The 22,519-nt window shown below is 43.4% G+C and overlaps 1 protein-coding gene and 1 pseudogene across 1 annotated transcript; one reads left to right on the top strand and one right to left on the bottom strand.

Annotated features, from left to right (window-relative positions):
* Window positions 1–217: 217 nt before the first annotated feature.
* Window positions 218–6,153, bottom strand: LOC147967017 (disease resistance protein Pik-2-like; annotated as a pseudogene).
* Window positions 6,154–13,125: 6,972 nt separating this feature from the next.
* On the top strand, window positions 13,126–15,122 carry LOC147967016 (uncharacterized). The gene is made up of 6 exons (XM_087531014.1): window positions 13,126–13,402; window positions 13,490–13,528; window positions 13,576–13,811; window positions 13,914–13,960; window positions 14,486–14,864; window positions 14,955–15,122. The coding sequence occupies exons 1-6, from the start codon at window positions 13,126–13,128 to the stop codon at window positions 15,120–15,122; spliced, it is 1,146 nt and encodes a 381-aa protein (XP_087387140.1).
* Window positions 15,123–22,519: the final 7,397 nt, after the last annotated feature.

The following is a 22,519-nucleotide window of genomic DNA, read 5'->3' as shown; positions in this document are numbered from 1 at the left end:
CCCAAAGCAGAAAAAAGGAATACCATCACTAACAGCTGCAGAAGCAGAACAGATGCGTGTGCTTTATTTCAACACATTATATTACAATAAAACGAGGAGTGCAAGATATAAAACAAAAGAGTAGATAAAGGATAGATTCTCCAACGGCATGGCATGGCATGGCAGCCTCTCAGTCAGGATATTCTGGACAGAAGTTAGTTGCCCCATGTTTCTAAGCTCATTCCACCTTTAGGACGGGCCGGTTCTTGTTCCTGTCAAGCTGGATCCGCAAGTCCTCCCTGACTTTGTCTTTCACGGTTTTTGTCTTCTTTTCTGCTTCTTTCTCCCTTTCTTTGAATGTCATATTTTCTCGGGGAATCGAAATGAAGGTAAAATTAACATAGAGACGCACTTCCTTGATGCTTTGCAGAAATTCTAGCCCAGAGAAGGCAGTTTCAGTATCAGTCAGCCTAAGGGTCAGCATCTCAAGATTGGGCACTGACTCTTTCTCAAAATCCACTAATTTAATTTCCATCCTTTTATAGAAAAGATCAAGCACCGTGAGCCTTCTGAAAACGCCACCCTGGAAATGGAGTACATCCATCTTAAACTGTCTCTCCCATAAACCCAGAATTGATAGGTTTGGCAGGTTCTCAAGGGCCTGCATTGCTGCACGGTTGCATGATAGGCCGACAAACTCTGGAGCCCCATAATCCATTTTGGCAATTCTTCCAGGCTACCGGACAGCTTGACGCTCTGGAGGTTTTCTGGAGCTGTGGATATGGCATCCAAACAACCAGTTAAGCTATCACCTGACCGCACTGACAACGATTCAAGGAGTCTAAGATTGGAAATGGCTGAACAGAACTCCGGACCATTTATCTTGTTGATTCCGACCACTCCTAGCTTCCGCAGGCTGGTGAGGCCTTTTATCTCTTTGATAATGGTATTTTCCCCAGGCTAGGTGCACATACCGCAGTGTACGCAGGGCTTTCAGTTTCCTGGTCCCTCTTGGCACCTTAACACCATACTCATCTAGACCCCTAATGATATTAGGGAACATTATGCAGCAACCAATAGTGCAAATATCATGCCTGCTGAAGTCATCCATGTCTAACTGCTCACATAAGCAACAAGATGGACATAACTCTCATTGCAACTCCAAAATTTCTAGAAACTTTGTAAGACAATCTTTCTCTTCCCCCCCTGTGTAATTGCTACCAGCATTGAGATAACACAGCTTAATTAGCTTGATGGTGGTTTTGGGCAGCATAGCTATACCCGTCTCTTTGATGTCTAGTGTCCCGAGTTGTCTCAGATTACCCACCGAATCTGGGAGGTTATAGATATTGCAACATCCTCTTAGGGAGAGGTATTTGAGATGAAGAAGCTCCCTAATGTGCTTAAGGTGGTGATCTTTTAACCCACCTGTTCCTTCCAGGTCCAGCACCCGGAGAAACCTCATCTTGGCAGAAATGTAGAATGACCTCCACTTGCCAAACACTGTTAATGATCATATACGGGACAACTCCACTGTGCTCTTCAACTCATGCTCGTCTCCCTCCCAGTTGCTGCTTATGGCAAGGTGACGCACTGCGCCACGGGGGTTCAAGCTGCACCCTTCCTCCAGCCTGACAACAAGATTTTCCTCCATTGACTTCTCAATGCTGGTATCACGGATTAGATCGTGTAGCTGGCAGGAGTCAAAGCCTTGTATGCTACAAACTATTTGCTGAGTTGGTAATATCATGCTTCTCTCTATGAGTTCCATGAAGTATCTGTTCCCTATGGGTAAGTCTCATGCATAACCTTCCGCGATCCATCGGTAAACCAAACGTCGCCGGCTAACATTGCGGTCTTCAGGGAAGATGGAGAAGTACAAAAAACAAGACTTAAGGTAATAGGGTAGGCCATCATAATTTTTCATAAGGACTGTTTTCATGGCCTCAAACTTTGGATTCATCTCCAGCTCAACATTGATATGCTCATTCAGTTTCCTCCACTCTGTAACAGTTTTTTTTGGCTGGTCTGCCAGGAAACCACCTATGGTAACTATCGCAAGGGGAAACCCATCACACTTCTTTAGGATCTGTTTTGCTGGTGCAACCAACTCAGGATAGTGCTTAGCCAAATCTGTGGTCTTATTCTTAAATACCTGCAATTGTGCAACATACAATAATCTTTTACTACTCTATAATTAAATTAAATGAATCAGGTACATGCAAACTAGCCGCCCTAGTTTATTTATTAACTAGTCTACACCGGTTTGGGTGGGAGCATATATATGGTAGGCTATGTAAAAATGTTCTTTTGTTTTGCTACTCTTTTTGTAGTGACATGGTAATAAGCTTCAGGCCGGAAGAAATATTTCTTCTATTGTTGTATGAAATAGGAAATCAATCTGTTGCTGTACAATGGACTGCATGTACAACTTACTGTGCATGTCTCTCAAACTGATATTTTGTACCAAAGTTTACATGAACATGTTACTAGCCATTCTTTGCATGTAGAATTTTTTTTGGTAATGTTTGAAAACTAGAATTTGTGAATTTGCTAAGTTTAGAAAATAGGAAAACTAAGAGAAACTTATCTATTACCATTTGGAACAGAACACCTGTAGTTTTCAACAATTTGGAAAAAATATCATGGAAAAGACACTCAGTTAAGCTACATGATTCTTTCTGGCACATATAATTCGATAAGAGAAATGGTGAAGTCATGGAATATTAACGGCTTATTGCTAATCCTAACATGGCCTAACCAGGCAATGGGCGATGCAATCGGTTGCTTTAATTGCTGAAACTATCATTGCTACAGTATGACCCTACAACATTAGTCATGGAGGCCTAATCTTATGTTTTCGCAAAAAAGGATTGGTAGTGTGTTGTGCTTACAATTTACTAATCCGAAATAAGCCTTCAACATTAAATCCTGATTTCATATAAACTGAATGATATGATTTATACTCTTTTAGTACCTTTTTCGTGAAGAGGTTACATGCATCCTTTTCTTGAAGACCGTCGAGCAAGCGTACACACATTGGTTTCTTGCAACAATGCTTAGCAATATCCTCCCGCCTTGTGGTGATCACAATGACCACGCTAAGATCATTCTTCACAACTAAATTTTCCAATATTTTATCCCATTCCGTGGTAGATGAGAGGTCATCAAGAACAATCAAGCAGCTCTTTCCTTCTATATGCCTGCCCAACACTTCAGTCAAGTCTGCAACTCCCATTAAACCAATATTTTCTGCAGTGTCACCAACAAATTCCTTGGCACCCTTGCTTGCATCTAGTTGCAATGCCAAGGTCCTAAGGAGCTCCTCAAGTTTGAAAGGCCGCAAGACTGGGACGAAAGCATATTTGTCAAACATGTTAGTGACCTCTTGTCTTTGGTAAACATCTTTTATCAGAGTGGTTTTTCCAAGACCACCCATTCCCCACACTGCAATCACCTGAAATTGATGGGTGCTAGCTTGTTCTCTAATTAGTTCAATAATATCATATTTTTCTTTCTCACGTCCAATAAGCTGAAATTCCTCTAGAACACCTGCCATTGTGTTTGTACGTGTGAGACTCTCTTGCACCATCATCTTTCCAGCAACACCAATATTAGATTGGTCTTCATGTATCTCATTCTTAGCACTGTAGGGTAACATTGAGCTAGGCACTGATTTTGATGAATATGTAGCATCTTGAGAACTCTAAACGAAGCAAAAAAAACAGTTAGATAATTTTTTAATGATCACTCCAAAAATAAATACTACCAAAATAAGTTCAGTCCATGTCCTGTTGCTACACAACAATGTTAATGGCGCAATGAACCAAAAGTAGTCAATCAAGCTCGAATGGCATGTATATATAAGTCAAAAGAAAATTGAGACCTCCTTGTCAAGCGGTCCAGAATTAAAAATGTGGAAAAGAAGCCAAACACAAATTATTCATGAATCACATAAAAAGTTCACAAGTACTACAAGAGAACATAAACTTATTGAACTTATGCTCTAAATGTGGAAAAGAAGCCAAACACAAATTATTCATGAATCAGCAGTGCCAGTATTTATGCTCTAAATATTTACTTGTACTTATGCGCTACTAACTATTAAGTCCTTAGTTACATAGAAGCATAGATTATGAGTCCAAGGACTAGTCTATGAGTCTCAACTCCAGGGCCGACTACACTTCAGTGCCGTCTATTCTATGAGTCGCAACTTTAGTGTCGACTAGTGTCGATTAGTTACGCTTAGTCTATGAGTCTCAACCTTGGAATGACTTGTCGACTCGTAAACCTTGCATAGAAGGCAGGCACTAATGCCCGTTTCTTCAGTGTTCACCGTCCCCATGTCTGAATTCCAGCTCCGCTACTATGACCACCTACAACACTAGCAAAATCTTGGACGATTGCTTGACCAAAGCATTGCAGCAAATCCTTGTAGTTTCAATTCTAACAGTTGTGGCATAATGCTTCTATCTGGGACGAAATATCCCTGTTTTCACCACTTTAGTGCACGACTCCTAGCATCCTTGCCGTGAAGCTCCAGCGGGTGGCAGGGAGGCTTTGTTTCTTTACACAGGACGGCAGAAATAACCTCTCCACAGGACAGCAGTTATTGCTACTAGGGATCTGGGCAGAGGAAGCATATCCGCAAGAAATATTAGCCTTTTTAAATATATATAATCGACAAGGAATCCGAGGAGTCTAGGAAAGCGTATATCAACTTACTTTCTTAGGTTGACGGTTTCTTGTAAATTTTCAATTTTTTTATGTAGAGTTGGTCTTTTTGTCTTTCTCTTCTCTGTATATATTACAAAAAGCAAAAATATATAAATACATGGAGTAGAGTCCTAACTATTTTCTGTCAAAGAAAATCCAAGGAGTGCGATTCCTTCCATGCCTAGGGGATTATTCTCTTCTTGGTGGAACGGGAGGGACTGCACCAGGAATTTTCCCTTAACGGCCTTGTACAAACACACATATTAATCTAAGCCTGCAGAGAACATGCTCCCTGGCAACTATATACTGCATTTAAGCTGATTTAAGGGTTCATAGTTTGGGCGATATTAAAAAAAAAACCTCCAGATTTCTAACTAGATGGATAACAAAAAAAAGTTGTGTTACCTGCTGGTAAAAAGCATAGATGGTCTGTTCAGCAGATAATTGCTTGAGATCTGATACAGTACTTTCCTGGCCTGGGCATAGGCTCGCAACTTCAACATGCTCTGTGGACACAACGATCCGGCTGCCCAGTTTGTTTTCTGGGAAGCACGTTTTGATCTTGTGCCATTCTTCGATGGTGGATAGTTCGGTGAGCACGATCAGGTACCTCTTCTTGTTGACATATCCAATGTACTCATGAGCCAACTCATGCCTCGCTTTCTCCACCTCCGGCTCCAGCAGAAAATCAACCACCCCTACGGTGGTTGCTTGAAACTGTTCAATTATACTCTGGAGAAATTCTTTTCGGTGAAAAGGGCGTGTCACTCTGACCCACGCTCGGCACGGGAAGTTGAGTTTCACATTTTCATTCTCATAGGCTTCTGAGATGATGGAGGTATGCCCAACGGTGCCACTTGTTCCCCACACTCCAATCACTCCAATTTGGCCTGAGCCCATTCTTTTTGTGTTGTTGATGATGAGCTGGACAAGATCCAACCTTGATCCAGATTGATGTTGATTCATAGCACGCCTTCTTGCTTCATCAACACCAAACATGGCAGCAGCAGCAGCAGTGGTTGAGTAGTCGGAAGCTTTAGTGAGTTTAGAGCTGTCGTCGATGAGGCGGTAGCGCACATTCCTTTGGCTCACGTCCTCGACCTTGGCTCGCAGCTCCTTCATCTGCATGGCGACATGGCGACGGTCGAGGAGCGTGCGGGGGATACGCCACCAGGACTGCTTCTGCAGACGGACGGCAAAATCCTGGAGGCCATCCTCGACGTCATAGGCGACATCGCGAACCTGTTTCACCCAGGTTCTAACCACCTTGCTGTGCTCGTCTCGCTCCTCGTGCGCCTCCATCAGGAAAGACTGCATCATCTCCAGCTCATCCGTGACGAAGGCCTTGTCACGTCGGACTCCAAGCTGCAGAGCCACCTCCTCGGCGACGGCAGATGTCGCGTAGCGAAGCGCCTCATTCACCACGGACTTGCCGATGCTCAGTGCAGTGGACTCCATGAGTACCGATCGGTAAAGCTTCCTCTGTACTCCTTCTCTGAGCTAGCTGACGGGCGTTGAGCGGATGGATCAGGATCAGAGAGCCTTCTCTTGCAGGGTGTGTTGAGGCAATTGATCCTGTTTTCCCCACGACCGCCCTGCAGCGAATCAGTGAAGCAATCAGTGCTTCGACCAAATAAAATGCATCATGCTGGAGGCTGAAACCACAAACGCAGCAGGCAACGATACCTAGAATGAATCAGGTTCAGATGACATACTGACAGAAACAGATGCCTAAAACTGAAACGACCACAATGCAGCAGCTATCGATGCCTGAACTGGATCAATCTGCCGGACACGAAATGGTGAAACCACGATGCAGCGGAGGTGCCTAAATCATTAATCTCCACCCAGCGCAACCCACCTCCGTGTCGCCGCCGCCGTCAGCGAGGTCGGGGGAGTGGAACGGACGAATCGCCGGACGGATCTGGGCGAGGTAAATGCACCGATGGCAGCGACCCGGAGACCTGGAGTCCGGAGGAGAGAACGACGCGGCGGCTTGCGCGCCTAAAGGGGCTGGCTAGAGGAGGATCCGCGGTGGCCGGAGGTGGCGGCGTGGTGGAGACTGGAGGGTGAGCGCTGAGCGGGGATGCGGGAGCGAGAACTGAAGCAGAGGTACGGTGGAGAGCCAGCTGGTCTTTTTATTTGGCACTAAAGAAACCTAGTCATCTCAAGTCAATAATCCCTCTTTGTCAAGCTAAACAAATTCCAAACAAATCATGTTTGTATTAAACAAATCTGCACATGGGCGTATGCTTACCTATCGGTCCTATTTTATTCCACTATACTATCAAACTACGAAAAATGTACCAACCAAAATAACTACGAAAAATGTAAGGAATCTTGGAAGGACGCTCCCTCCACCATCTATTTTTATTGTGTGGTGTCATTGTCATGCATTCAAAGTATTGATTGGTTAGATGCTCCTCTCAACCGTACTCTTCACATGTGAAGAGTGTATTCATCACTGTTTGTTTACGTTGTGTGGTGTTGTTGTCATGCGTTTGAAGCATCGATTCGTTAGATGTCTCTTTCAACACAACTTTTTGAAAATGAGGATAACCTCCGTCGGTCCTCTGCATAGGGTAAGCTATCCAACCTTGATGAGAAAATTACAGTATCTGTATCAGAAGCGCAGCCATGCTACACTCATAGTAAAACACATAAAAATTGCTGGGTGTACATTAAAAAAATAGGAAATCGAGTGGCATTTATGTATTCAAGTTGATTTCTCGAATAACAAATATTTATTCCTCAAACTATTTTTCTCGTTCATAATCAATTTCCACTGCTAGCTTTGTATAATCAAGGGCTTTCAAAATATATCTCTCTTACATGCATTTTGGCAAACTGTTTTCAGAAAGAAAAAACTACCACACGATAATATGCAAATTGCCATCCTATCTTTGTAACGAGTTGTTACCATATAGTAATTTTTATCATTAATACAGTGCAAATTAAAAAAAGTCACATGGCAACTTATTTTTGGACAAACTTTTTGTTTACTATCTTGTTACCACACAGTAACCTCTAGTCACTATCATTTTCATAGCTGATTGGCACGTGATAACTTGTGTACCAATACAATGATCACTTCATGAACTATTGGTGGCAATTTTTATGATGATAAATGTTTATAATAAGATTGTATCCATATGGGATCTAGTATCGAAGCTCTCATTGGGAGGAAGCTAACCATAAAATGATTATAAATCGGATTGATAGTTTGCTAGTTAAAACAATTTGAACACAACTAAAAATTGTTGATACCATAGTTATACATTCTCTCATGCATACATGTGTCGCGTGCTACTGAGCTAGGAATTGTGGAAAAGCACCACTAGTTCTCTTTTTGCGGAAAAAGCACCACTAATCCTAATAGTATATAAGTGATTCAATATTGTTCATGTCCCAATCAAATCAGACCTGGCCTATAGACATTGCCAAGACGACAAGAAGAACTCCTTATTAAGCTAAAAGAATTATAAAAAAAAACATGCTTGTATTCAACAAATATGCATGTGGGATAATGCTTACCTCTCGTTTCTATTAAACTATGATAAATATAAGGAATTTTTCTAGGGGCTCTCTCCCCACCGTTCATTTTCATTGTGTGGCGTCATTGTCATGCATTCAAAGCTTGATTGGTTAGACGTCCCTTTCAACTATGGTGTTCACATGCAGAGAGTGCAATCTCCGCTATTTATTTACATTGTGTGTGTCGTAGTGTTGTTGTCACGCGTTTGAAGCATTGATCAATCAGATGCCCCTTTCAACTACAGTTATTGCATAAGAAGATCAATCATGCTACATGCACATATAAAAAGGAAACTGTGTGACGTATGTGTATTCAAGTTGATTTCTTGCATAACAAATGTTTTATAGATCAAACTATGTCTCATTCAAAATCCATTTTCACTATTGGCTTTGTATCATCGAGGACTTTCAAACTATGTTTCTCATGCATATGTTTTGACAAACTATTTTCGGAGAAAAAACTACCACGTGATAATATGCTAATTACTATCCTATCTCTGTGGTAGGTTGTTACCATATAGTAATTTTAGCGTCAATACAATGGCAAATTACAAAAAGGTCAAATGGTGACTTATGTTTGGACAATTTCTTTTACTTTGTTTCTTACCACATAGTAATCTATAGTCACTAGAATTTACGTAGCAGATTGGCACGTGGTAACTTTTGTATCAATAAAATGATTATTTCATGAATAGTTGGTAGTAACTTTTATGGCAAAAAATGTTTTAAGTCAGAATATACCTATATGGAATCTAGTATTGAAGCTCTCATCCAGAAAAAGTCAACCATAAAAAATTGTAAACAATATTAATGGTTTGTGAGTTAATTTTTTCTTAAGTTTTCATATAACATTTAAATTGGACAGGGGTGCATGGAAGCTTGCTATCCATATGTCAGAACCATGAGTTGATCCCGAGATGTTATGGGTTTCACCTCTAGCCTACCCCAACTTGTTTGGACTAAAGGTTTTGTTGTTTCGAATAACATTTAAACTGTTGATGTCATTGCTACACATTTTGTTTTGCAAAATCCTTGATGTGCATTCTCTCTTGCATACATGTCATGTTGTGTTGTACGAAGCAAACCTACGACGGTGACATGCCATGTTCACGTCCTTACACAAATAAGAACGTGGGTGTGTATATTTACTTATATGTCATATTATATTTCATGATTCGACATGATAAAATGTATAGAAGGTAGGTACTAAGGGCTTCTTTGGATTGCAGGAATACAAAATGTAAAACTAGGTTAAACGCGGGATTCAAATGTCACATACTGTTGAATCCTATAGAATTTCAAAACACATGAATCCTGCAACGAGTGACTTTGGATGATGGATAAGAAAGAAACAAGTGATTTCTAGAGGACTGAGGCGAGAGAGTAGAGAGAGATAGAGTGAACGTGCATTCGGCTTCTCTAAGGAAAAATAAAGAGCGGTCTAAGCTCATGTTAGAATTCCTACTGAATGACGACATATGAATAAATTCCATAGGAATTTGTAGGCTCAATCCCATGACCCAAATGAGTATTCCATAGGGAAAAATTATTAGGATTCAAAGCCTCCACAATTCCCATGAAAATACTTCAGTCCAAAGAGGTCCTGAAAGTATTCGAAGTGTGCCAAATAAATCTAGGAAGTGTGGAAAAGCACCACTAGTCGTAATAGTACAAGCGCCAAATAAAAGTACCACTGCTCGAATCAAATCAGATCTGGCCTATAGACATTGTTGGTTGTCCTTTTTGTGTCAGGCGCATGGCCCAGCATACAGCAAGAATCACCTCCCAACTCCCAACCCCCCACCGCCCAACTCCCAATCGTTCTGATCAACCCAGCATCCATTTAAGCATGCACATGTTCTTAAAAGCCTACCTCTTCAGGTGTACTCGATGTCCTTTTTGCGTTAGACAAGGCCATGGATGCCTGGAGATGTTCCCCTCGGTGGAGTCTATGCCTGGAGATGGGCGACGGAATCCATGGATCTGGCGTCCCGTCCAGATCCGCCCTGGCGTGGCAACCGGTGGCGCGTGGAGGACCGGTGATGGGCGGCTAGAGGCTACCTGCTGGCGCGCCGACGGCGGCTTTGGTCACGGCGAAGCTCCATTTGGTTTCACTCAGCTGCGAGACCGGGGGGGCGTGATTTCCGGTGAAAATCGCGCCGATACGGTCATGGCGGACGATGGCGGTGTCTATGATGTCCTTCCCTTCTTGACGCATCGTTGTTGTAGGTCATGGTGCCCCACTCGTGATGCTCCGGGAGAAACCCTAGATCCGGGTCTACCAGATCGGACGATGATGACACCTTCGATACCGTTGTCCCTCCTGGGGGCATCGTTTTGGAGCACGTGCTGGCTGGAGGGGACAAGAGGAGGAGCGGTGTTACATCTACCGCAAGGACGACGGCGGAACCCGGCGGCATGGCGCCGCGGAGGTTCGGCAATTGGCGCGTATTGGAGATGGACTCGCGAAGGAGGAGAAAGCTGTCTGACGTCATGATGGCGTTGATGGTAGAGAGGCCTGGCAATGTCGTTGCATCAGTTCTGCTCTGAGGATGGACCGAGAGAAGATGGAGGTGACGGCCCTTACAGTGTGCGGTACTCACTGGGAGTGTGCCAGACCGGTGTGGGACCCAATCCAGTTAGTGGCTTGGATGGGACACCCGACTTTAAATGTTAGGCTTTGGTGCGATGTTTGTTTGGTATTAGGCCCGGACATTCGACACGCCTTTATCAAGGGGATAGGAGTAGCAACAATGTTGCGAAGATGGTGGCTTCATGCTTATTGATGTATCACCTTATATGGTCTTTGTGAATAATTAATAATATGGCTGCATGCATCGTTCAGATGCAGAGGCCGGGGATACATCCTCCTTTTCTAAAAAATAAGAGTAAATAGCATAAAACTACTAGTTTACAGGTTAGGGTTCCAAAAAACTACCACTTTTTAAATTTTCTCAGAAAGCTACCAAACGCGCGGTCCGCTATTTCAAAAAACCCAAACCCGCGGTGACTAGCGATTTAACCGTTTTTCTGATGGATTGGGCCCATCTGTCAGCCCACGTGGCCACGCGCGCTCACGGCGCGGCAGTTAATGGTCGTTAGCCGACGCAGTCCGGTCGGAACCAAAGTAGGCGGTCGGGCCACACACTCTCTCACTCCCCCTCCTCTCCCCCGCAGTAACCTAGGTGGGCGATGGCGGCGGCGCAGCCAAATGTCGTCGGCGGCGAGCTATTGAGCCAAGGCGGCACCGGCCAAGAGGGCGGTGGACAGTCAGAGGTGGACAAATGGCTAGGCAGCTCGAGCTTCCCGGCGCAGCGGTCGCAGCAGCCATCACCGCCCGCGGCTCCTGTGGATCCGGCGAGCTCAGATCCGGAAGTCCGTGCGGCCAGGGCAGTGGCGAAGCGCATCCACGCTGATCCAGCAGGCGGCCACCATTGGGCGTCGTCCTTTGGTGGAGTGAGGTAAACACTGGTGAATGTTTCTGGTCTGGGTCCTTTAGTTAAAAATTTTGGGTGCTTTAGTTCAAATTAGAACTAGAGATAGTAATTGTTTGTTCTTAGCATGCTACTGTATTTTATTGGTTAAGTCAGTGTAGAAGAAAGTGCATTTGGTTAGTTCATTTGGTCAGTGCATTCACTGTAATTAGAAGAAAGTTCAGTAATGGTCAGTGACTTAAAAAACGGTTGTTTGTCAATTTAATCCTACAGCTTAGATGAAGAGATTTGGGACTTGAGGCTACATTTCCAAGGAATAGATAATATGGAGAAAAAGTATTCAGTTTCCTCAGATATCAGTTATCTGACCATATTAGCATTGGTTGAGTTGGAGGGCTATGGCATGGATGCATTTCTGACATATGTAAAGGAAGAGGGAAAGGGGCTGGAGGGTGTGGAGGCCCTGGATAGTGAGGAGGCATTAGAGGAAATGCTTGACTTATTTGTTGATAATAAGGTACTGAACATCAGCGTCAGAAAAGCTACTGATCCAAACCCAGCAGATGAGGAACAGATCCCCATTGATCATGTTGGTGATCCTGTTGTTTACAGAGTTTCACAAGAAGGTGTTCTGTACCCTGCCTCTAATGCTAGTTTGCCAGGTTTAACCCTTGATGAGCCCTACATGAACACACAGCAAAGCAACAATTTTAACAAAGGGAAAACAGTTGTGGAAGAAGAAGATGTAGAAGAAGAAGCAGATGAAGAAGAAGAAGATGTACCAGAGGAAGAAGATGAAGTTGAAGATGACAAATCATCTTCAGATTTTGAGTTCTTTAGGGGTGATTACAGAGGGGAGAAAATTTCTTACAAAGCTTGGTGTAGGGGTGAAGATGAGGCTAGCACTAATACTGTAGAGCACTTTTGTGCAGCTAACTCAGAACCTTCTGAGTTTTGGGAGAAAGAACCAGTTGTTTCTGAAGATGAAGTAGTAGAGGATCCTGCTGTAACTACAAAAGCAGCCAAAAATCTTAAGCCAGTTAGAAAACCTGGCCCAACTAGCAAGTCTCACAGTGAGCCTGAGCACATCAAGTTTGAAGATTATGTCCCTGAAGCTGATGAGTACTGTTTTCCAGATGATTTTGGCATAAGTGATGAAGATGATGCACCAAGGCTGCCATCTGCAAGGAAGAGTAGGAAGAAGAAGAAGAAGGAGAGGATATGGTATGATCCATCAAGGCCTGATGCACATGAGTAGTTTGCAATGCATTTGTGCTTTGAAAATGTAGTTGAGTTCAGAGAAGCACTTAGAAATTTTCATGTGAGGACTCTTAGGAATTTTGAGTATCACAAAAATGAACCAACTAGGGTTATTGCTTGGTGCTCTGACAGAAAACATGGTTGTGAGTTTTACATAGTTGCCTCCAAGATAGCTCATGAGGCAACTTTTAGTATCAAGAAGATGAACCTGGATCACACTTGTGGAGCAAGTGGAGAGAACACAAATGTGACAGTCAATTGGGTTGCTAAGGTTTGTGAGGATACAGTCAGATCCAACCCTGGAGCTGGTGTTGACACAATTATGTCATACACAAAGAAGAAGTTTGGTGTGCATGTGCCTAAAAGCTTGGCATATAGGACAAGGAAGCAAGCAGTTGAGGTTGTGCAAGGAGATCACAAACTCCAGTATCACAGAATAAGGGACTACCTGCAGTGTGTGCTAGATACTAACCCTGGCAGTAGGTGCATAGTAACAACACATGAGGACCCACTTAACCCAGCTCCTACCCCAAGGTTTCACTATATGTTTTACTGCTTGTTTGCAGGCAAGGAGGGTTTTCTGAATGGATGCAGGCCATTTATAGGTAAGTATTCAGAAATTTATATGCTTTTTAAACATTGATGTACTTAGGCACTCATGTTATCATGTTAGCAGGTCTGGATGGTTGCTTCATCAAGCTAAGCACTGGTCAGCAGATATTGGCAGCTACAGGGAGGGATGGCAACAATAACATCTTCCCAATAGCTTTTGGTGTTGTTGATAAGGAAGAGACAGACAGTTGGACATGGTTTCTCACACAGTTGAGAACAGTCATTGGAACTGGCAATAAGTTTGGCAAATACACAATTATGTCTGACAGGCAGAAGGTATTGTTCTGAACCTAGTCTTTACATTTGCCTTTACATTTGCCATGAGTAAAATGTTATTCAGTAGATGAGTAACACTTAAGATTACCTTACATTGAACAGGGATTGTTGAATGCAATAGATGATGTATTCCCTGACTCTCCACAAAGGTTTTGTCTTAGACATATTTATGCCAATTTCCAATCTACTGGTTCCAGAGGAGAGGAACTTAAGAAACATTTAGATCAGGCTGCCTATTCCTTTACCAAACATGGACATGATTTAGGCATGGAGAATTTGAGAAAAGAAAGTTTAGAAGCTTGGCAGTGGTTGTCACAGATACCAGAGCATACCTGGGCTAGGTATAAAATGGACATTGTGTGCAAAACAGACCTGGTAATAAACAACCTTAGTGAGGTTTTCAATAGAATGATATTGGATGTTAGGAACAAGCCAATCAGGACTATGTTAGAGGGCATAAGAACAAAGCTGATGATTAAGTTTCAGAAGATCAGAGAGAAGACAGAGACATGCAGATGGGAAATCACACCTACTTATTCAGAGATTTTAGAAGAGGGGAAGAAGTGGGCTAAATATTGTGAAGCATACATGGCAGGGCCAGGGATATGGCATGTCACAAGTAGCTCTGAAAACACATATTGTGTTAATTTGAACAATGAGACCTGTGACTGTAGGAGGTGGGACATGACAGCTATCCCCTGCAGTCATGCCATTGCTGCAATGCAGAAAGTGAAGATACACCCTGAAGACTATGTTTCTGCTTTTTTCAAGAAACCCATGTATTGTGAAACATATAAGCACATAATATTCCCTGTGCCAGGTCCTGACCATTGGCCTCATACACCTGGTGATGATATTTCTCCCCCTGTATTTAGACAAAAGAAAGGTAAAAAAACTGCCAGGAGGAAAGGCATGTTTGAGGTGCCAGCTAAAAAGGATACTTCTAGGATTGGTATAGTGACATGCAGCAACTGCAAGAAGCAAGGGCACAGGATCAACAATTGTGGTGTCCCTTTGAAACCTAAGTTCCAGATGAGGTTGAACAAGCACCAGGTATGTCCATTCATTCCATTGTTACATTCATTGCATTGTTACATTCTTTTCATTTGTAGGAAAATAGTTCTAACTAATATTGTTGTGTAGGAAAATAGAGCAAACTACTCTGAGGCTGGTTCTTCAATGGCTGCAACTGCACAAAGGCCACCAAGGGTACCTGCTGCCTCTGCACTGCACCAACTCCTCCTCCAACAACAACTGAGTCAACACAGACAGCTTCTAGGTCAAGGAAGAGGGCAGCACCAGCTACAATAGCAGCACCACCACCTCTCAAGAAGAGCAGTGTTGGGGAACGTAGTAATTTCAAAAAAATTCCTACACACACGGAAGATCATGGTGATGCATAGCAATGAGAGGGGAGAGTGTTGTCTACGTACCCTCGTAGACCAAAGCGGAAGCGTTGACGCATAGAGGAAGTAGCCGTACGTCTTCCCGGTCCAACCGATCCAAGCACCGTTACTCCGGCACCTCCGAGTTCTTAGCACACGTTCAGCTCGATGACGCTCCCCGGGCTCCGATCCAGCAAAGCTTCGGGGAGGAGTTCCGTCAGCACGACGGCGTGGTGACGATCTTGATGTTCAACTGTCGTAGGGCTTCGCCTAAGCACCGCTACAATAAGATCGAGGTGTAATATCGTGGAGGGGGGCACCGCACACGGCTAAGGAACGATCACGAAGATCAACTTGTGTGTTCTAGGGTGCCCCCCTGCCCCCGTATATAAAGGAGCAAGGGGGAGGCCGGCCGGCCCTTGGTGCGCCAAGGAGAGGGGGGAGTCCTCCTCCTAGTGGGAGTAGGACTCCCCTTTCCTAGTCCAACTAGGAATAGGGAGGGGGAAGGAAAGAGAGGGAGAGGGAGAGGGAAAGGGGGGCCGCGCCCCCCTCCTAGTCCTATTCGGACTCCCCATGAGGGGGGGGCGCCACCTCCTGGGCTGCTGCCCTCTCTCTCCCCTCAGGCCCAATAAGGCCCATTACTTCCCCGGGGGTTCCGGTAACCCCTCCGGCACTCCGGTTTTATCCGAAATCACCCGGAACAATTCCGGTGTCCGAATATAGTCGTCCAATATATCGATCTTTATGTCTCGACTATTTCGAGACTCCTCGTCATGTCCATGATCACATCCGGGACTCCGAAAAACCTTCGGTACATCAAAATACATAAACTCATAATAAATGTCATCGTAACGTTAAGCGTGCGGACCCTACGGTTCGAGAACAATGTAGACATGACCGAGATACGTCTCCGGTCAATAACCAATAGCGGGACCTGGATGCCCATATTGGCTCCTACATATTCTACGAAGATCTTTATCGGTCAGACCACATAACAACATACGTTGTTCCCTTTGTCATCGGTATGTTACTTGCCCGAGATTCGATCGTCGGTATCCAATACCTAGTTCAATCTCGTTATCGGCAAGTCTCTTTACTCGTTCCGTAATACATTATCTCACAACTAACACATTAGTTGTAATGCTTGCAAGGCTTATGTGATGTGCATTACCGAGAGGGCCTAGAGATACCTCTCCGACATTCGGAGTGACAAATCCTAATCTCGAAATACGCCAACCCAACAAGTACCTTTGGAGACACCTGTAGAGCACCTTTATGATAACCCAGTTACGTTGTGACGTTTGGTAGCACACAAAGTGTTCCTCCGGTAAACGGGAGTTGCATAATCTCATAGTCATAGGAACATGTATAAGTCATGAAGAAAGCAATAGCAACATACTAAACGATCGGGTGCTAAGCTAATGTAATGGGTCATGTCAATCAGATCATTCAACTAATGATGTGACCTCGTTAATCAAATAACAACTCTTTGTTCATGGTTAGGAAACATAACCATCTTTGATTAACGAGCTAGTCAAGTAGAGGCATACTAGTGACACTCTGTTTGTTTATATATTCACACATGTATTATGTTTCTGGTTAATACAATTCTAGCATGAATAATAAACATTTATCATAATATATGAGGAAATAAATAATAACTTTATTATTGCCTCTAGGGCATATTTCCTTCAGTCTCCCACTTGCACTAGAGTCAATAATCTAGATTACACGGTAATGATTCTAACACCCATGGAGCCTTGGTGATGATCATGTTTTGCTCGTGGAAGAGGCTTAGTCAACGGGTCTGCTACATTCAGATCCGTATGTATCTTGCAAATCTCTATGTCTCCCACCTGGACTAGATCCCGGATGGAATTGAAGCGTCTCTTGATGTGCTTGGTTCTTTTGTGAAATCTGGATTCCTTTGCCAAGGCAATTGCACCAGTATTGTCACAAAAGATTTTCATTGGACCCGATGCACTAGGTATGACACCTAGATCGGATATGAACTCCTTCATCCAGACTCCTTCGTTTGCTGCTCCCGAAGCAGCTATGTACTCCGCTTCACATGTAGATCCCGCCACGACGCTTTGTTTAGAACTGCACCAACTGACAGCTCCACCGTTTAATGTAAACACGTATCCGGTTTGCGATTTAGAATCGTCCGGATCAGTGTCAAAGCTTGCATCAACGTAACCGTTTACGATGAGCTCTTTGTCACCTCCATATACGAGAAACATATCCTTAGTCCTTTTCAGGTACTTCAGGATGTTCTTGACTGTTGTCCAGTGATCCACTCCTGGATTACTTTGGTACCTCCCTGCTAAACTTATAGCAAGGCACACATCAAGTCTGGTACACAGCATTGCATACATGATAGAGCCTATGGCTGAAGCATAGGGAACATCTTTCATTTTCTCTCTATCTTCTGTAGTGGTCGGGCATTAAGTCTGACTCAACTTCACACCTTGTAACACAGGCAAGAACCCTTTCTTTGCTTGATCCATTTTGAACTTCTTCAAAATCTTGTCAAGGTATGTGCTTTGTGAAAGTCCAATTAAGCGTCTTGATCTATCTCTATAGATCTTTATGTCTAATATGTAAGCAGCTTCACCGAGGTCTTTCATTGAAAAACTCTTATTCAAATATCCCTTTATGCTATCCAGAAATTCTATATCATTTCCAATTAGTAATATGTCATCCACATATAATATCAGAAATGCTACAGAGCTCCCACTCACTTTCTTGTAAATACAGGCTTCTCCAAAAGTCTGTATAAAACCAAATGCTTTGATCACACTATCAAAGCGTTTATTCCAACTCCGAGAGGCTTGCACCAGTCCATAAATGGATCGCTGGAGCTTGCACACTTTGTTAGCTCCCTTTGGATCGACAAAACCTTCCGGTTGCATCATATACAACTCTTCTTCCAGAAATCCATTCAGGAATGCAGTTTTGACATCCATCTGCCAAATTTCATAATCATAAAATGCGGCAATTGCTAACATGATTCGGACAGACTTAAGCATCGCTACGGGTGAGAAGGTCTCATCATAGTCAACCCCTTGAACTTGTCGAAAACCTTTTGCGACAAGTCAAGCTTTGTAGACAGTAATATTACCGTCAGCGTCAGTCTTCTTCTTGAAGATCCATTTATTCTCAATTGCTTGCCGATCATCGGGCAAGTCAACCAAAGTCCATACTTTGTTCTCATACATGGATCCCATCTTAGATTTCATGGCTTCAAGCCATTTTGCGGAATCTGGGCTCACCATTGCTTCTTCATAGTTCGTAGGTTCATCATGATCTAGCAGCATGATTTCTAGAACAGGATTACCGTACCACTCTGGCGCGGTTCTCACTCTGGTTGATCTACGAGGTTCAGTAGTATCTTGTCCTGAAGTTTCATGATCATTATCATTAGCTTCCTCACTAATTGGTGTAGGTGTCGCAGAAACAGTTTTCTGTGATGTACTACTTTCCAATAAGGGAGCAGGTACAGTTACCTCATCAAGTTCTACTTTCCTCCCACTCACATCTTTCGAGAGAAACTCCTTCTCCAGAAAGTTTCCGAATTTAGCAACAAAAGTCTTGCCTTCGGATCTGTGATAGAAGGTGTATCCAATAGTTTCCTTTGGATATCCTATGAAGACACATTTCTCCGATTTGGGTTCGAGCTTATCAGGTTGAAGCTTTTTCACATAAGCATCGCAGCCCCAAACTTTCAGAAACGATAACTTTGGTCTCTTGCCAAACAATAGTTCATAAGGCGTCGTCTCAACGGATTTCGATGGTGCCCTATTCAACGTGAATGCGGCCGTCTCTAAAGCATAACCCCAAAACGATAGTGGTAAATCAGTAAGAGACATCATAGATCGCACCATATCTAGTAAAGTACGATTACGACGTTCGGACACACCATTACGCTGTGGTGTTCTAGGTGGCATGAGTTGCGAAACTATTCCGCTTTGCTTCAAATGTACACCAAACTCGTAACTCAAATATTCTCCTCCACGATCAGATCGTAGAAACTTTATTTTCTTGTTACGATGATTTTCAACTTCACTCTGAAATTCTTTGAACTTTTCAAATGTTTCAGACTTATGTTTCATTAAGTAGATATACCCATATCTGCTCAAGTCATCTGTGAAGGTGAGAAAATAACGATATCCGCCACGAGCCTCAATATTCATCGGACCACATACATCTGTATGTATGATTTCCAACAAATCTGTTGCTCTCTCCATAGTACCGGAGAACGGTGTTTTAGTCATCTTGCCCATGAGGCACGGTTCGCAAGTATCAAGTGATTCATAATCAAGTGGTTCCAAAAGTCCATCAGTATGGAGTTTCTTCATGCGCTTTACACTGATATGACCTAAACAGTAGTGCCACAAATAAGTTGCACCATCATTATCAACTCTGCATCTTTTGGCTTCAACATTATGAATATGTGTATCACTACTATCGAGATTCAATAAGAATAGACCACTCTTCAAGGGTGCATGACCATAAAAGATATTAATCATATAAATAGAACAACCATTATTCTCTGATTTAAATGAATAACCGTCTCGCATTAAACAAGATCCAGATATAATGTTCATGCTCAACGCTGGCACCAAATAACAATTATTTAGGTCTAATACTAATCCCGAAGGTAGATGTAGAGGTAGCGTGCCGACTGCGATCACATCGACTTTGGAACCGTTTCCCATGCGCATCGTCACCTCGTCCTTAGCCAATCTTCGCTTAATCCGTAGTCCCTGTTTCGAGTTGCAAATATTAGCAACAGAACCAGTATCAAATACCCAGGTGCTACTGCGAGCATTAGTAAGGTACACATCAATAACATGTATATCACATATACCTTTGTTCACCTTGCCATCCTTCTTATCCGCCAAATACTTGGGGCAGTTCTGTTTCCAGTGACTAGTCTGCTTGCAGTAGAAGCACTCAGTTTCAGGCTTAGGTCCAGACTTGGGTTCCTTCTCTTGAGCAGCAACTTGCTTGCCGTTCTTCTTGAAGTTCCCCTTTTTCTTCCCTTTGCCCTTTTTTCTTGAAACTAGTGGTCTTGTTGACCATCAACACTTGATGCTCCTTTTTGATTTCTACCTCCGCAGCTTTCAGCATTGCGAAGAGCTCGGAAATAGTCTTATTCATCCCTTGCATATTATAGTTCATCACGAAGCTCTTGTAGCTTGGTGGCAGTGATTGGAGAATTCTGTCAATGACGCAATCATCTGGAAGATTAACTCCCATCTGAATCAAGTGATTATTATACCCAGACATTTTGAGTATATGCTCACTGACAGAACTGTTCTCCTCCATCTTGCAGCTATAAAACTTATTGGAGACTTCATATCTCTCAATCCGGGCATTTGCTTGAAATATTAACTTCAACTCCTGGAACATCTCATATGCTCCATGACGTTCAAAACGTCGTTGAAGTCCCGATTCTAAGCCGTAAAGCATGGCACACTGAACTATCGAGTAGTCATCAGCTTTGCTCTGCCAGACGTTCATAACATCTGGTGTTGCTCCAGCAGCAGGCCTGGCACCCAGCGGTGCTTCCAGGACGTAATTCTTCTGTGCAGCAATGAGGATAATCCTCAAGTTACGGACCTAGTCCGTGTAATTTCTACCATCATCTTTCAACTTTGCTTTCTCAAGGAACACATTAAAATTCAACGGAACAACAACACGGGCCATCTATCTACAATCAAACATACATAAGCAAGATACTATCAGGTACTAAGTTCATGATAAATTTAAGTTCAATTAATCAAATTACTTAAAGAACTCACACTTAGATAGACATCCCTCTAATCCTCTAAGTGATCACGTGATCCAAATCAACTAAACCATGTCTGATCATCACGTGAGATGGAGTAGTTTCATTGGTGAACATCGCTATGTTGATCATATCTACTATATGATTCACGCTCGACCTTTCGGTCTCCGTGTTCCGAGGCCATATCTGCATATGCTTGGCTCGTCAAGTATAACCTGAGTATTTCGCGTGTGCAACTGTTTTGCACCCGTTGTATTTGAACGTAGAGCTTATCACACCCGATCATCACGTGGTGTCTCAGCACGAAGAACTTTCGCAACGGTGCATACTCAGGGAGAACACTTCTTGATAATTTTAGTGAGAGATCATCTTATAATGCTACCGTCAATCAAAGCAAGATAAGATGCATAAAAGATAAACATCACATGCAATCAATATAAGTGATATGATATGGCCATCATCATCTTGTGCCTGTGATCTCCATCTCCGAAGCATCGTCATGATCACCATCGTCACTGGCGTGACACCTTGATCTCCATCGTAGCATCGTTGTCGTCTCGCCAATTTTATGCTTCCACGACTATCGCTACCGCTTAGTGATAAAGTAAAGCATTACAGCGCGATTGCATTGTATACAATAAAGCGACAACCATATGGCTCCTGCCAGTTGCCGATAACTCGGTTACAAAACATGATCATCTCATAAAATAAAATTTAGCATCATGTCTTGACCATATCACATCACAACATGCCCTGCAAAAACAAGTTAGACGTCCTCTACTTTGTTTGTTGCAAGTTTTACGTGACTGCTACGGGCTTAAGCAAGAACCAATCTTACCTACGCATCAAAACCACAACGATAGTTTGTCAAGTTGATGCCATTTTAACCTTCACAAGGACCGGGCATAGCCACACTCGGTTCAACTAAAGTTGGAGAAACAGTCACCCGCAAGCCACCTATGTGCAAAGCACATCGGGAGAACCGGTCTCGCGTAAGCGTACGCGTAATGTCGGTCCGGGCCGCTTCATCCAACAATACCGCCGAACCAAAGTATGACATGCTGGTAGGCAGTATGACTTATATCGCCCACAACTCACTTGTGTTCTACTCGTGCATATAACATCAAACCATGAAACCTAGGCTCGGATGCCACTATTGGGGAACGTAGTAATTTCAAAAAAATTCCTACGCACACGCAAGATCATGGTGATGCATAGCAACGAGAGGGGAGAGTGTTGTCTACGTACCCTCGTAGACCGAAGCGGAAGCGTTGACGCAACGTAGAGGAAGTAGTCGTACGTCTTCCCGGTCCAACCGATCCAAGCACCGTTACTCCGGCACCTCCGAGTTCTTAGCACACGTTCAGCTCGATGACGCTCCCCGGGCTCCGATCCAGCAAAGCTTCGGGGAGGAGTTCCGTCAACACGACGGCGTGGTGACGATCTTGATGTTCAACTGTCGCAGGGCTTCGCCTAAGCACCGCTACAATATGATTGAGGTGTAATATCGTGGAGGAGGCACCGCA

The sequence above is a fragment of the Triticum urartu genome, chromosome 6A, assembly GCF_056163025.1.
Source record: "Triticum urartu cultivar PI428250 chromosome 6A, HENAU_Tu73, whole genome shotgun sequence".
NCBI lineage: Eukaryota > Viridiplantae > Streptophyta > Magnoliopsida > Poales > Poaceae > Triticum > Triticum urartu.
Note: the sequence above shows the minus strand (reverse complement) of the source record. Positions and strands in the feature narration are given on the sequence as shown.

Coding starts and splice junctions, on each gene's coding strand:
- LOC147967016 (XM_087531014.1), top strand. CDS start 13,126: ATGAACCTGGATCACACTTGTGGAGCAAGTGGAGAGAACACAAATGTG. Junction 13,529..13,575: donor TGGATGCAGGCCATTTATAG/GTAAGTATTCAG, acceptor TGATGTACTTAG/GCACTCATGTTATCATGTTA. Junction 13,961..14,485: donor TTCCCTGACTCTCCACAAAG/GTTTTGTCTTAG, acceptor CTGTGACTGTAG/GAGGTGGGACATGACAGCTA.